The sequence below is a fragment of the Loxodonta africana genome, chromosome 16 (assembly GCF_030014295.1).
Source record: "Loxodonta africana isolate mLoxAfr1 chromosome 16, mLoxAfr1.hap2, whole genome shotgun sequence".
In the NCBI taxonomy this organism is placed as follows: domain Eukaryota; kingdom Metazoa; phylum Chordata; class Mammalia; order Proboscidea; family Elephantidae; genus Loxodonta; species Loxodonta africana.
The window spans coordinates 41,101,609-41,116,197 of NC_087357.1; the positions used below are offsets into that span (position 1 = coordinate 41,101,609).

At 37.6% G+C, this 14,589-nt stretch overlaps 1 protein-coding gene across 3 annotated transcripts in view; it reads left to right on the top strand.

Moving 5' to 3' along the window:
- The first annotated feature begins 374 nt into the window (after positions 1-374).
- The window catches only part of LOC100653736 (protein FRA10AC1), a 33,916-nt gene continuing 19,701 nt past the window's right edge, over positions 375-14,589 (top strand). For 2 of the 3 annotated variants that reach the window (XM_023546917.2, XM_023546918.2), the window contains exons 1-9: positions 375-432; positions 701-776; positions 2,979-3,055; positions 4,609-4,704; positions 5,937-5,982; positions 10,456-10,532; positions 11,579-11,662; positions 12,442-12,526; positions 14,383-14,428. In XM_023546917.2, coding sequence (XP_023402685.1) covers positions 2,979-3,055; positions 4,609-4,704; positions 5,937-5,982; positions 10,456-10,532; positions 11,579-11,662; positions 12,442-12,526; positions 14,383-14,428 — 511 coding nt within the window. In that variant the 5' untranslated portion in view covers positions 375-432; positions 701-776. The remainder of the gene's footprint in view (positions 433-700; positions 777-2,978; positions 3,056-4,608; positions 4,705-5,936; positions 5,983-10,455; positions 10,533-11,578; positions 11,663-12,441; positions 12,527-14,382; positions 14,429-14,589) is intronic. The other variant, XM_003409228.4, reaches the window with a different exon arrangement.

The window sequence follows — 14,589 nt, forward strand, 5'->3', positions numbered from 1 at the left end:
AGAACTGTTTTATTGGGTGTGGGGGAAGGCAGTTCTGAGGCTGAGATGCACCGCGAGGATCCTCTGAGGAGGCGTTACTAAGGTTACTAGAAAGCGGACGGCAGTGACATTCAGGCGGAGTTTATTCTAAAGCAAAATATATTTTCAAATGAGGGGGGTGTGGGATGATCTGCAGGGCAGTGCCACATAGTAGTAGGTGCTGGACATCCGAGAACGGAGGGGAAGGAGGCCCCGGAAAATATTACCGGCTGCAGCTTCGCGAAGGCAGGAAGCCTTTGCCTCCTGCCCCGGCCCTTTTGTCCTGCCGCCCTTGTTTCCCGGGGCTGTTCTGGCTGTAACGCAAAGCCGGCGCGGCCTGGGACCGTGCCCATTAGGTGATGCACGCGTCCTAGCCGGGCCGGAAGCGGCGCCCTGTCGGACCCGTAGGGAGAGGTGTGGAGCGGGCGGTAGCGGCGGTAGCTGATGTCGCGAGGCAGCGCGGCACCTGCGACGGGGTTGGCTCTGCAGCGGCTCGTTCAGGCCGAGGGTCGTCGCTGCAGCCGCGGGGAGAGACGGAGGAAACGACGACTTGGGGGAGATCCTGGCAGAGCAGGGAGGAAGGGAAGGGATGCGTGAGGAGAACCTTGGGTTTCTGTGGCTACGGGAAGAAGTACCTCGAAACTTGCTAGTTGATTGTAATCTTTTTTTTTTTTTTTTTTAGTGACAGATTCTGGAGACAGCCAGCGTCTCCCTTCTCGATTTTTTCTCGGTCCTTGACAGTTGATTCCTAGACTGAAGTGAGTGTCAGGTTTTTAGTACAACCACTGAGATGAGATGGGTATGGGATTGGTGAAGCCCCCGGGGGGCGGTGAGGGAGAAGGAGGAAGATGATGGGGAGGAGGAACGTGATGATAATTCTAATTTACAGGGCAGGGTTTTTTTTTTTTTTTTTTTCTCTAAAACCTTTTATATGTGGTGACATTTAATCTTCAGTCCTATGAGGTGGCTACTCTTATTAGCCTCATTTTGTGCATAGGGAAACAGGCTCAGGGAGGTTAAGAAACATGTCCAAAAAAACAAATGAAAAGTGCATAGCCGGGATTTAAATTACGATATGTCTCTAAGTTCCACACTGGTTGTCCCCCATCAAGATGTGAACAAAGTGGGACAAAGAGTAAGAGTATATCTGTGGCTTGAGTAAAAAAAATTTTTTTTGTGTGTGTGATGATAAGACAGCTGGAGCAAGGAGTTGACTTGGTAAGGGGCATGAGAGCCAGGTGTGTCTGTAAGTCAGTAATACGTCAGCAAGGTTAGGAACTGTGGCCTTCTAACCATCACCTCCAGCCTTGGCTGGAGCCTTCTCTGTAGAATTCTTTGGGGCAGGGAAGGGATGTATACATCTCCTGTAGAAAGATCACATAGGGTTTAATGATTATTTGATGTAGCCACCTTATTTAGCAGATGAAGCCCAAGGAGGTGAAGTGACTTATTCAGGGTAGCCAGACATGTGTTCTGCTCTAGGTCCGGTGCCCTACAGTTTAGGGAGGGAGTTCTTCCCTCTTTTTCCTACTGTGTTTGCTATAAAAAACAAAAACCAAACACACTGGCATCGAGTCAATTCTGACTCATAGCGACCCTATAGAACAGAGTAGAACTGCTCTATAGAGTTTCCAAGGAGCACCTGGTGGATTCAAACTGCCAGCCTTCTGGTTAGCAGGTGTATTTCTTAACCACTATGCAACCAGCGTTTCCTATTTGCTATAGTGACTATTAAGGTTTTAAAAATTTGATATGTTATTTGGTCTAGTCTGGTTTCTTCCAGCCATGTGAATAAATATTTATGCATGGTGCGAAGCTGTCACAGGTAATGGGGAAACCCTCATTGCCAAATATGACTTTTTAATATTTTAATAATTTGAGCTCTGAATCTATTTGATATCAAATGGTCAGATAATTCATCCGTCTCTTATTAATGTATGTCCCAAATTTAGTTTAATGCTGAACCAGGAGATTCTTCTGATACAGTCCATGAATTAAAAAAAAAAAAAGTGGTAACTGAAGTCTTCCAACATTTCTAAGAATTTCAGAATGAACTAAAAAAAAATTAATCTGACTAGGCGAAAGGAGAAAGTACTTCACCTTGAGGAAACTTAAGCTTAAGAGAAAAAGTAGAGATCTTTACATGTGTTGAAAAAAGGTAAGGGCAGGAAATTTTTCCTCAGTTGATAGTGTACAGTTCACAATGCCCAAGTCTAATTGAATATAGCTAATAAAAATTGTATATTCCGTAGAGGCAGTTTGGAGTAGTTGAAATCGTAGATTTTAGAATCAAGTAGATCAGCTCAGCCACTTATTTGCTTTGTAAAGTAGTCATTTAATTTAGTTTGTTCCTTTTTTTTTTTTGGAGGGGGTCGGGGAAGAATGTGTGAAAGTCACATAACAAAATTAACCATTTTAAAGTGAAGTATTCAGCGGCTTATGGTACACTCACAATTTTGTGCAACCATTACCTCTGCCTAGTTGTCCTTGGTTTCTTAATCTCTAAAATGGAGATGATAGATCTCGATTTGCAGAATTAGAAGTATCGCTTGTAAAGTACCTAGCACAGTGTCTGAACCAGAGTTGGTGATAAATATATAGCAGCTGTTTTTACTGAGTCAAATAAAAGTGAACCATTGCAGAACCTTGTGTGCAGTCACACTGTAGCTTCTAAACCTGGTTTTCAATAGAAAGGTTAAAGGTAGCCTCCCTTGTTGACCTAGTGATAATTAAAGGTGAAAAATGATCAGCGTACATACGCATTTACTGAAGGGTAAGTCTTTTGTTTATCAAAGTGAAGGGAAGTTTTAGATGGCTGGGTAGCCCATGGGCAGCACTCTGCCCATCATGATCCTCTAAACCTATTGTGGCTTTTTAAGGTAACTTATTTTTGAATGAGTCTATTTTCTGAACTGTTGTCAACTTAGATTCTAAGCAGCTGATTTTCTACTCCTTTCCAGATGCATGGTCATGGAGGATATGACTCTGATTTTAGTGATGAGGAACAGTGTGGAGAATCCAGCAAAAGGAAAAAAAGGTAAGTAATTGTTTATTGATCTGTGTTTCAGATTCTTTCTAGATTGAGATGGGGTATAAATAAATAATATTGAATGTTTTTGGATTGTGTTTGTACATGATGATAACTGTGCTCTAGTGAATGAATTTTTTTTCACTGAACTGTAATGAATTGACTCAAAATTTGAGAACAGTTGTGTGAAAAAATAAGAAACTTTATGCTGTAAAGGAGTTTATTGAAAGGGAGCGGAAGGAACAAAATTAAAGCTGTCAGATCACTCTACTGCATATATCTCATTCAACCTCAAGGACTTTTTGTGAATGCCTTAGCTAAGAAGGGGCTTGATTGGTGGTCTCTTTGCCAGTACCTGACTTTAAAATAAGGTTAGTGTGGAGGATGAGATTAAATTGCAGCACAGATCTTGTGGTTATGTGAATGAGGAGATTAAGTGACCAAGGGAAAGAGCTCACAGAATGTTCTATTAAATTGGAAGGGACAAACAACAGAACAGAACAAAACAAGGTCAACAGATAAAGCCTGGGCCTTATGAGGAGGCTACAGCTTGGTGGTGTTGCTGTGTTTAGGAACATTGTTTTCAGTTGTCAGTGCTTAGAAATTTAGTTTTATTCATTAACTCAGTAGTGGTTAACTGTTTCATACTAACCAAACTTGCAGAAATTGATCTCTTATTTCACATTGAGAGCACTATATTAGATATACTAACTGGACTAATCATTTTCGTTGGGTACTCAGTCTTCATGCATAACCAAAAGAAAAGTCACAATTGTAATAAATTATAGTGCTTTACATTTTCCAAAAGGGAGCCCTGGTGGTACAGTGGTTAAAGCGCTCAGCTACTAACCATAAGGTTGGTGACTCGAACTCACGGGCTGCTTCTCGGGAGAAAGATGTGGCATTCTGCTTCCGTACTTACAGCCTTGGAAATCCTAAGGGGCAGTTCTCCTGTGTCCTGTCGGATCACCATGAATTGGATTTGACTCAACAACAATGGTTTTTTTTGTCTTTTTCTTTTGGTTTATATTTTCCATTAAAAAAATGTTACTTTGTAAGGACAAAATTTGAGCAAATCTACTTGGATAGTTTTCTCTGCACTGGGTTTATAGTTATCTAAATAACTAGGAGTGATCATCTACAATCTGTATCACCTGTCATCAGCCCTTCTTTTTTCAAATTATCAATTACCAAAAGCTTTTTCTCCCTACTTCAAAATCAGGGACATTGAGACACAAAGAGATTAAGTAATTTGCCCAAGATTACATAGATAGTAAAGGGCAAAGCAAGCATTTGAACCCAGGAACCCAGATGGTCCAGCACTGAAACCCATGCTTTTGTTAGTTTCATCTTCTTAATTTTATAGGTATTACATAAAATTAAGGTATTAATTAAGCTATTTAAAAAGATGTAAAATTCTTATTAAAGATCAATGAGTCTTATTTAAGCTAAGACTTGCATTCTTTAAAACATGTTCCAATTATGAAATTATAAAGAATCAGAAAACACTAATTCTTTGAAAAAAATAACTTTTTTAATAATTTTTCTTCTTAATAAACCAGGAAAGTTGAAGATGACTTACTGCTCAAAAAGCCTTTTCAGAAAGAAAAACATGGAAAAGTGGCACATAAACAAGTTGCAGCTGAACTGCTGGATAGGTATGATACCTTAATGTAGATTACATTCCATGGTTTAAGATGTTTTTGTAAACTTAGGGACTTGGGGACTTAATTTTATTAAATAGAATAAGCCTTAAAAATGCTTAAAATAACATTTCGTAACATGGAGGAACCTGGAAGGCATTATTCTGAGTGAAATTAGTCAGAGGCAAAAGGACAAATATTGTATAAGACCACTATTATAAGATCTTGAGAAATAGTATAAACTGAGAAGAACACGTACTTTTGTGGTTACGAGGGGGGAAGAGAGGGAGGGTGGGAGAGGGTTATTTACTGATTAGTTAGTAGATAAGGACTACTTTAGGTGAAGGGAAGGACAACACTCAATACACGGAAGGTCAGCTCAACTGGACTGGACCAAAAGTAAAGAAGTTTCTGGGATAAACTGAATGCTTCAAAGGTCAGCGGAGCAAGGGCAGGGGTTTGGGGACTATGGCTTAAGGGGACTTCTAAGTCAATTGGCATAATAATTCTATTATGAAAACATTCTGCATCCCACTTTGAGATGTGGCGTCTGGGGTCTTAAATGCTAACAAGCGGCCATCTAAGATGCATCAATTGGTCTCAACCCACCTGGATCAAAGGAGAAGGAAGAACACCAAGGTCACACAATAACTATGAGCCCAAGAGACAGAAAGGGCCACAACCAGAGACTTACATCATCCTGAGACCCGAAGAACTAGATGGTACCTGGCTACAACCGATGACTGCCCTGACAGGGAGCATAACAGAGAACCCCTGAGGGAGCAGGAGATCAGTGGGATGCAGACCCCAAATTCTCATAAAAAGATCAGACTTAATGGTCTGACTGAGACTAGAGGAATCCCAGCGGTCATGGTCCCCAAACCTTCTGTTGGCCCAGGACAGGAACCATTCCCGAAGACAACTCATCAGACATGGAAAGGACTGGACAATGGGTTGGAGAGAGATGCTGACAAAGAGTGAGCTACTTGTATCAGATGGACACTTGAGACTGTGTTGGCATCTCCTGTCTGGAGGGGAGATAGGAGGGTAGAGAGGGTTAGAAACTGGCAAAATTGTCACGAAAGGAGAGACTGGAAGGGCTGACTCATTAGGGGGAGAGTAAGTGGGAGTATGGAGTAAGGTGTATATAAGCTTATATGTGACAGACTGACTTGATTTGTAAACGTTCACTTAAAGCTCAATAAAAATCATGAAAAAAATGCTTAAAATAAAATATGTTTTAACAGGGAAGAAGCAAGAAGTAGAAGGTTTCATCTCATAGCTATGGACGCTGTATCCTTTTTATACTTCTAGAGTTTTAGAATGAGAAGACTTTTCAAATATACTTTTTTATTTTATAAAACCTTGCTAAGCCAAATAGACCTTTTAAATTTTATTTTTAAAGATAAGTCTTTATTGATGTAGAATTTTGCCGTTTATACTTTTGGGCGCAATTCTCTTATTAATATATAAGAAAGATTTAGAGATAAAAAAATAATAAAACATATTGCTAGTGTTCTGTCAATAGACTTACAAAGTTGTTGAGCCTGCAGACATTTTTTTCAACTTTTTTCTACACTTATCTGTAGTCCCATTTTTACTCTTACTCTCTTCATACCTGGTTCTTGGCTGTTTAAGGTCTTTGCAAAACTTGCATTTAAAATTAGATCTGTCTGTAGCCTGTTCCCAGGCCTGCTCTGGTTTTACCTCTCATGTATGACTCGAGGCTATCTTTAAGCTCTACGTGTTGTAGCCATGTCTCAGCTCAACTTTTAGATAGGACTCTTTTTTTAGATAAGACATGAGTTAGCTTATGATGCTGTTTTTACAGGCCATCCTTATTATTGTTGGAAATATTGGAGAATGATGAGAGGCCAAGTAAGACCTATACTATTTCAGTTAGATACACCCATACATGTACTCACCTGCTTCACTTTGCTATCATTCTTAATACTTTTCTTTAAGTAACAGCAGTACTCTTGTGCCATCAGTCTATTTATTTCTCATATCTTGTATCCAGCAGCTTAGCTTTCTCGTGGAGCTCATCTGCCACTTGTTCCTTTAGCATTTTGAAGTTCCTAAGTCTGTACATAATACATGGAGGATTAAGTGTTGGGGAAGTTGAAGATATCTAAGGTGTATGTGTGATTTTAAAATGTTTCTGTTTTTATCTACATTTAATACAGTGCTTTAAATATGTTTTTGTAGCTTTTCTTACTGAAAAGTTGGATTGGCTGTATGTGAACAGTCTTTAACTTAAATATGAATTAGTGATATACAGTAAATTCCAGTTTTATTAAGTTTAAAAATGTACAAAACTAAACAGTATATTCTTTAGGGATGCCTATGTATGAACTGTAAAGTGAACCAAAGGAGTGAGAAATATAAAAGTTTCGATGGTAATTATCCCTAGGATGGAGAGAGGGGCATGTAACTGGGAAGGGACATACATTTCTGAGTGGCAAGTATAAGGATGTTCATTTATTCTTTTTAAAACTATAAATATATATGATATGAATATTTTTCTGTTGGTATGATAGATTTTATATATTAACAATTTTAGTTAAAACAGAAATTTTTACTTAAAAAAAGCAAACATCACTACTGTTAAAAAAAAGAATTGTGTTCTAAATGTATACTTGTTTGGTGTGTTCCCAAGAAAACAAAAGTTAGGTACACAGGAGCCTATTAATGAGATATAAAGTTGACCTGTCTTAATCATATCCTTGGATCTAATTATTAGCAGCTGGGAGTTTCAGGTATATAAGGAACCTCATAAGGCAGGCATCAGGGTCGGACATTTGTGGAAGGAGATCTGATAATGCCCCAGCTTACAGGAATCAAAGATATAGGAGTAGGCATAAGGGACAGGCCCTCTGGGGTGGCAGTGGCTATGTCTACTTGTTTGTACAGGATTTTTGTAAGTTAATGTCACCTGCAGAAAATACTCAGAGTCTGGGAAAATTCAAGGTAGAAGGGAATTGAGAGAGAGAATCTAATCTAACCTTCATATTGTAGGTATGAAACTAAGACTGTAAGACAGGGCTTGGTAAACTGCAGCCTGTGGACCAAATCTGACCTGCCACCTATTTTTTCTTTTAATTACACTTTTTATTTTGAAATAATAGTGGATTCACATACTGTTGTAAGAAATAATATAGATAGGTCCCATATACCCTTCACCCAGTTTCCCCCAGTGGCAACACCTTATAAAACTCTACTGCAGTATCCCAACCGGAATATTAAATTGATAAAGTCAGGATATAGAATATTTGTATCACCACAAGTGGGCCTTCATGTTACTCTTTTATAGCCACACCTGTTTCGCTCCTGTACCTATCCTGTCCTTAAACCCTGGCAACCTCTAATTTGTTCTCCATTTCTATAATTTGTCATTACAAGAATGTTATATAAGCTAAACCGTACAGTATGTAGGCTTTTGGATTGGCTTTTTTTCTCTCAGCTTAATTCTCTGAAGAGTCATTGAGGTTTTTAGCATGTATCAATAACTGGTCACAACTGGACCAATAAGCAACATCATGATAAAAGGAGAAAAGATTAAGGTTGTCAAGGATTTCATTTTACTTGGATCCACAATCAACAGCCATGGAAGCAGCAGCCAAAAACCAAATGACACATTCCATTGGGTAAATCTACTGCTAAGGACCTCTTTAAAGTGTTGAAAAGCGAAGATGTCACCTTGAAGACTAAGGTGCACCTGGCCCAAGCCATGGTATTTTCAATCACATCATGTGCATGCGAAAGCTGGACAGTGAATAAGGAAGACCAAGGAAGAATTGATGCCTTTGAATTGTGGTGTTGGCGAAAAATATTGGATATACCATAGACTGCCAAAAGAACAAACAAATCTGTCTTGGAAGAAGTGCAACCAGAATGCTCCTTAGAAGCAGGGATGGTGAGACTGCGTCTTACATACTTTGGACATGTTGTCAGGAGGGATAGGTCTCTGGAGAAGGACATCGTGCTTGGCAAAGTACCGGGTCAGCGGAAAAGAGGAAGACCCTCAATGAGGTGGATTGACACAGTGGCTGCAACAGTGAGCTCAAGCATAACAATGATTGTGAGAATGGTGCAGGACCGGGCAGCATTTTGTTCTGTTGTGCATAGGGTCATTGTGAGTTGGAAGTGACTCAACGGGACGTAACAACAACAACATCAATAACTCATTCCTTTTTATTGCTGAGTAGTATTGCATGGTATAGATGTACCACAGTTTAACTGTTCACCTATTGAGGGACATCTGGGTTGTTTCCAGTTTGGGACTATTACAAATCAAGCTGCTGTAAACACTGATGTACAAGTTTTTATGTAAACATAAGTTTTCATTTCTCTGATACAAATGCGCACAAGTTGCATTGCTACATCATATGGTAGTTGCATGTTTAGTTTTTTAAGAAACTGAAGCTTTTTCAGAGTGGTTGTACCACTCTCCATTCCCACCAGCAATGTATGAGTAGTCATATTTCTCTATCCTTGCCAGCATTTGATGTTGGCCCCCTTTTTTATTTTAGCCCTTTTGATAGCTGTATAGTAATCTCTCATTGTGGTTTTAATTTGCATTTCCCTGATGATTAATGATGTGGAATATCTTTTCATGTCTTTATTTGCCATCTTTGTATCTTCTTTGGTGAAATGTCTGTTCATGTCTTTTGCCCACTGTCTGATTGGACTTTTTTATACTATTGAGTTTTGAGAGTTCTTTATATAATATTTTACATTCTAGTCCTTTGCCAGACTTGTATCTAGAATATTTTTCTCCTAGCCTGTAGCTTGTCTTTTCATCCTAAGCATATCTTTCACAGAGCAAAAGTTTTTAATTTTGATGAGGTCCAAATTATCAGTTTTTCCTTTTATGCGTTGTGCTTTTGGTGTCAGATCTAAGAACTCTTTGCCTAGAAAGCTCTATCCTAGATCCCAAAGATTCACTCCTATATTTTTTTTCTAAACATTTTAAGTTTCAAGTTTTTGCGTTAAAATCCGTGATCTATTTTGAGTTAATTTTTTATAAGGTGTCAGAGTTAGGTAGAGATTATTTTATTTATTTATTTATTTATTTATTTTGGCCTGTAGATATCCAGTTGCTCCACGGTTTGTTGATAAATCCTTTTTTTCTCCGTTGAATCGCTTCTCATCTTTGACAAAAATCACCATGTTTGTATGGGTCTGTTCCTGTGTTCCCTATTCTGTTCCATCGATCTATATGTCTGTCCATCTGCAATACTTTAGTTGTTGTTAGTTGCTGTCGAGTCAGCTCCAACTCATGGCAACCTTACGTATAACAAAATGAAGCATTGCCTGGTCCTGTGACATCTTCATGATCATTAGTATGTTTGAGTCCATCGTTGTGAGTTTTGTGGCAGTCCATCTTATGGAGGGTTTCCCTCGTTTCTGCTGACCCTCTACTTTACCAAACATGATGTCCTTACCTAGTGATTGGTCATTCCTAATGATGTGTCCAAGGTAAAGCAAGCCTAAGTCTCACCATCCTCTCAGCTAAGGAGCATTCTGGTTTTCTTCTAAGACTGATATGTTCATTCTTCTGGCGTCCACAGTATATTCAGTATTCTTTGCCCACACCACAATTCAAATGTGTTTTTTTTTTTTTAATATAAGCATGTGTAGAACACATTGGCATATTTTTTTTAAAAATCCAGCTGGACCCATACTATGCCTTTTTTTCCACTCAGTAATATAAACACAATACAACTCCTGAGTGTATAAAATCCTTAATTTTTTTCATTTCAGTATCAAAGGCATACAAAGTTTGTAAATGATTATATTTTGTACTATGGTGGCAAAAAGGAGGACTTCAGGCGTTTGGGGTAAGTATCAATGACATTTACAAGAATGGGAGGGGAGTATGGATGACTTTAATTAAAGGCCTGCAGCTATTGTGTTTTCTGATTTGGCTACTCTCCCCTGCTTTCTATTCTATTTTACTTATTATATCCTAAGATAGGGATGCTGTCCACAGCTTCTAGCTAAGTAGTCCTTCATGAAACCATTTCTTCAGCCACAGGCCCTCCTCAGGAGCCTCCTCACCTGTTGCGGTGGCAGTAACAGGATATAGGAGAAAGACTTAAGAGTTTGATTATGCAATAGATTTTTTAATAAGGAATTTTGAGCTATTGAACTTTTTAGAACTTAATGTTTGTGGTTGTTTTTTAAAAGGGCATTACAAGAAACCTCAATGTAGTGTTTTTCACACATGAAATTTTTTCCCAACTTTGAGGATTTGCTGTTAGCACCTCTTGGTTTTGTGTGGACATTTTTCTCTGACTTACCAATTTTTAAACTTGGAAAGGCCCTAACAAACCTTAGTACCATCTCATCTACCCAAAGATACCTCCTTTTATCAATTTAGCCTACATCCCTCAATAACCCCTTGCCCTACCCTCAAACTCTAAGAGCCTTCTCTTGAGAGATCATCCCAGTCTGCTCTCCTCCTACCTTACTTCATATTCCTAGGAAGCTGTAGTAAAATGAAGTTTGGAGAACGTTTTATATTTTCTAAAAAACAGAGTAGTATACTGACTTTTGGTTAGATCCGAAAACTTATTTTTATTCACATTTTCTTATTCATTTAGTGTTTATTCAGGTTTGTCATCCTAGCATTGGTAACTTAGCACCATTTGTATAATTGGAACCAGATGGCTTCCTTATCCATTTGTCTTGCTTCTGTAGCAGCACTCTATAAAGTACCTTTTGAAAATACTGGAATAGTTTTATATACATATACGTACCTACCTACAACAGTGTTTATCTTCATGTACTATATTTTCACTCAAGTTTTCAAAAGTTTCACAGAACTCTTTAACCTAAATTTGACTAATTGTATTTTTGTACCGAATTTAAATTCTTTTTCCAGGGAAAATGACAAAACAGACTTGGATATCATACGAGAAAATCATAGATTCCTATGGAATGAGGAGGATGAAATGGACATGACTTGGTAATTTTAACAATCAGAGGCATAATACATCAAATGTTGCAGTTCCGTCTCTGTGCTATTGAGTGTATTCTCTGTCACTCATCTAGGGCATTCAGCCCCTTCATAGAAGATTTCTGAATTCAGGACATAACCATGCCTAGGATTATTGAACCTGGTTTGATTGTTTTGGTCATTTTTGGCAGTTTTAACTGACTTCTCATTGCTTGGCTTTGTGTTTAAAAAATAATTTATCACATTTTTTGCAAGATTGTACATTAAAACTTGTGAGAACTGGAACTTGTATAAGGCAGAAACTTGTCAGTGAAGGAAAACTCAAATATTTTCCACCAAAATGAGCAATAGCAAAGTGATGACTGCACCCTGTTATAGGCGGAAGACTTGCGAGACCTGGAAAACAAGGCAGTCCTGTTGAGCTCTGGCTCTCACAGGTTTCACTGTATGTTGCCTTATGGTATGCTACTGTATGCCTCCTTTTAAATTTTTAAAATATTCTAAGGAAAAGTGATCCCTGAAAATGGTTTTTAAAAGTTCAAAAGTTGCAAAGGATAAAAAGCAGAGAGAAAATCTTTCTCTCATCTCTGACTGTGAGTCCTCCAGTTTCTCTCCTTAGGAAACTACTATTAATAGTTAATATCTAGATATTCTATGTACATGTAAGTAATAGGCCTCTTTTAAAACATTAATATTTATATTATATGTGTTATTTATTTGACATTGCTTCCAGGTAGCAAACTGGTTGGATTTCTTAATGCGTAGTATTTATAATTTTATGGATCTAGGGAGAAGAGGCTTGCAAAGAAATACTATGATAAATTATTCAAGGAATACTGCATAGGAGATCTCAGTAGATACAAGGAAAATAAGGTATGCCTTCAGAATATTTATAGAAGGAGGTTCTTACTCAAGAACAATATTAATTTTTATCATACTGTCATGTCCTACATTATTCTTTTCAAGATGCTAATTCTAGCCTAAGTTTTCTTGCACCTGTGGGGTGTCATTTGGACCATTAAACCTCTGCAACTAAGGAATTCAGAAAAGGTTTCCTTGGATAAGGATGCTTTTTTGTGAGCTGAGGCATGAAAAGTCTAAAATTAAACACAAGTGGTTGCTGGATCCTGTTTCATGCTGATTCTAGTCTAGCTCCTCTGTGATTATAATGAATAATATGACACGACAGAATGATGTTTTTTTTTATTTTCACAGATGTTTGAAATTGATAGTTTTTTTTTTTCCAAACTGATTAAAATTTATGAAGAGGCGAATACATCTTCTGTTACATAAATATGTCTACTCTAGAAAAGTTAACTTACCACTGGTAATTAGTAGTGGTAGATTTCCTTTCTCTCATTATATCTTACTTTAGTTAATTCAAGTTATTTTTTATTCCTAGCTCCAGTTTCAGACTTGTAGCTGTAGAAGGTGACCCAGGGACAGACTGTCTCATTTAGAAATAGGAGGAGAGGGAATGTTGCATAAACATGTATGTTATGGATAGTATGTATTTATATTAAGAAAGACAACCTATTTCAGAAGCTATGTTAGATTTAAAAAAGAGATATAAGGATTTCTTTTTTGTTTAAATAGTTAGACCTCACTAGAACCATGATTGGTTTAATAATTTTTTCAGTAGGGTCGAATATGTGTGTTTCTTTGCAATATTTTATGGATAATATGGTGTCCATTTTGTATCCAGTGTTTAAAAACCTACACACTTGGTGCATCTCAAAAGTTTTCTTGGTTTCTTATGAACTGGCTCTGCACTCAGGTTTGCAGCTCCAGTCTCTGTACTAGTTATTTACCATGTCTAGTCCAAAAGGGTTTTTAGGCATCAGAATTGGAGGAAGGTTCATTAACAACCTGCGTTATGCAGATGACACAGCCTTGCTTGCTGAAAGCCAAAGAGAACTTGAAGCACTTACTGATGAAGATCAAAGACTACAGCCTTCAGTATGGATTACACCTCAATGTAAAGAAGACAAAAATCCTCAACAACTGGACCAATAAGCAACACGTGATAAAGGAAGAAAATATTGAAGTTGTACAGTTGTCATTTTACTTGGATCCATAATCAACACCCATGGAAGCAGCATTCAGGAGATCAAACGGTATATCGCACTGGACAAATCCGCTGTGAAAAACCTCTTTAAAGTGTTAAAAAGCAATAGTGTCACTTTATGGACTAAGGTGCAGCTGACCCAAGCCATAGTGTTTTCAGTTGCCTCATATGCATGGAAAAGCTGGACAATGAATAAGCAAGACTGAAGAAGAATTGATGCCTTTAAATTATGGTATTGGTGAAGAATACTGAATATACTATGGACTGCCAGAAGAATGAACAAGTCAGTGATGTTAGGTTCTGTTACTATCTTAGAGAACTTTAAGTAACATTTTTTTTTGTCGGTATCGTGGAGCAGGGTATCCATTATTTATTAACTTAGATATCTTGTAGCCTGGCATCTGTAACTTTTAAGGTAGTGGTAGTTTGAAAGTGAAAAAAATATTTCCTTAACAGATGTATTGGTATTTGTTCAAAGTTCTTTTCAAGTACCTAGAATCCTATAAGAGGAGAAAAAGCTATCATGATGGGAATTAAGTTTCCTTTTTCCGTTGGTAAATGTCATTATGTCAATCACTGACTCCAAGTTTAGATTTACATATAGTTTTAAATGTAATGTTTGAATTTATTTTGGCACACAGTGTAATTTTTTTCTCATCAGTTTGGATTTAGATGGAGAGTAGAAAAAGAAGTCATTTCAGGAAAAGGTAATTTTTGAGGTTTTTTTTTTTTTTTTTTTTAACAGAATACAGGTTATTTTGTTATATTATTGAATTGAAATAATTGGGTAAGATGATTCCTAATTTATACAATGAATGATTATCGACCAAAGTAAGGTTAGAGAAGGTGTATTTATGATATATCAGCA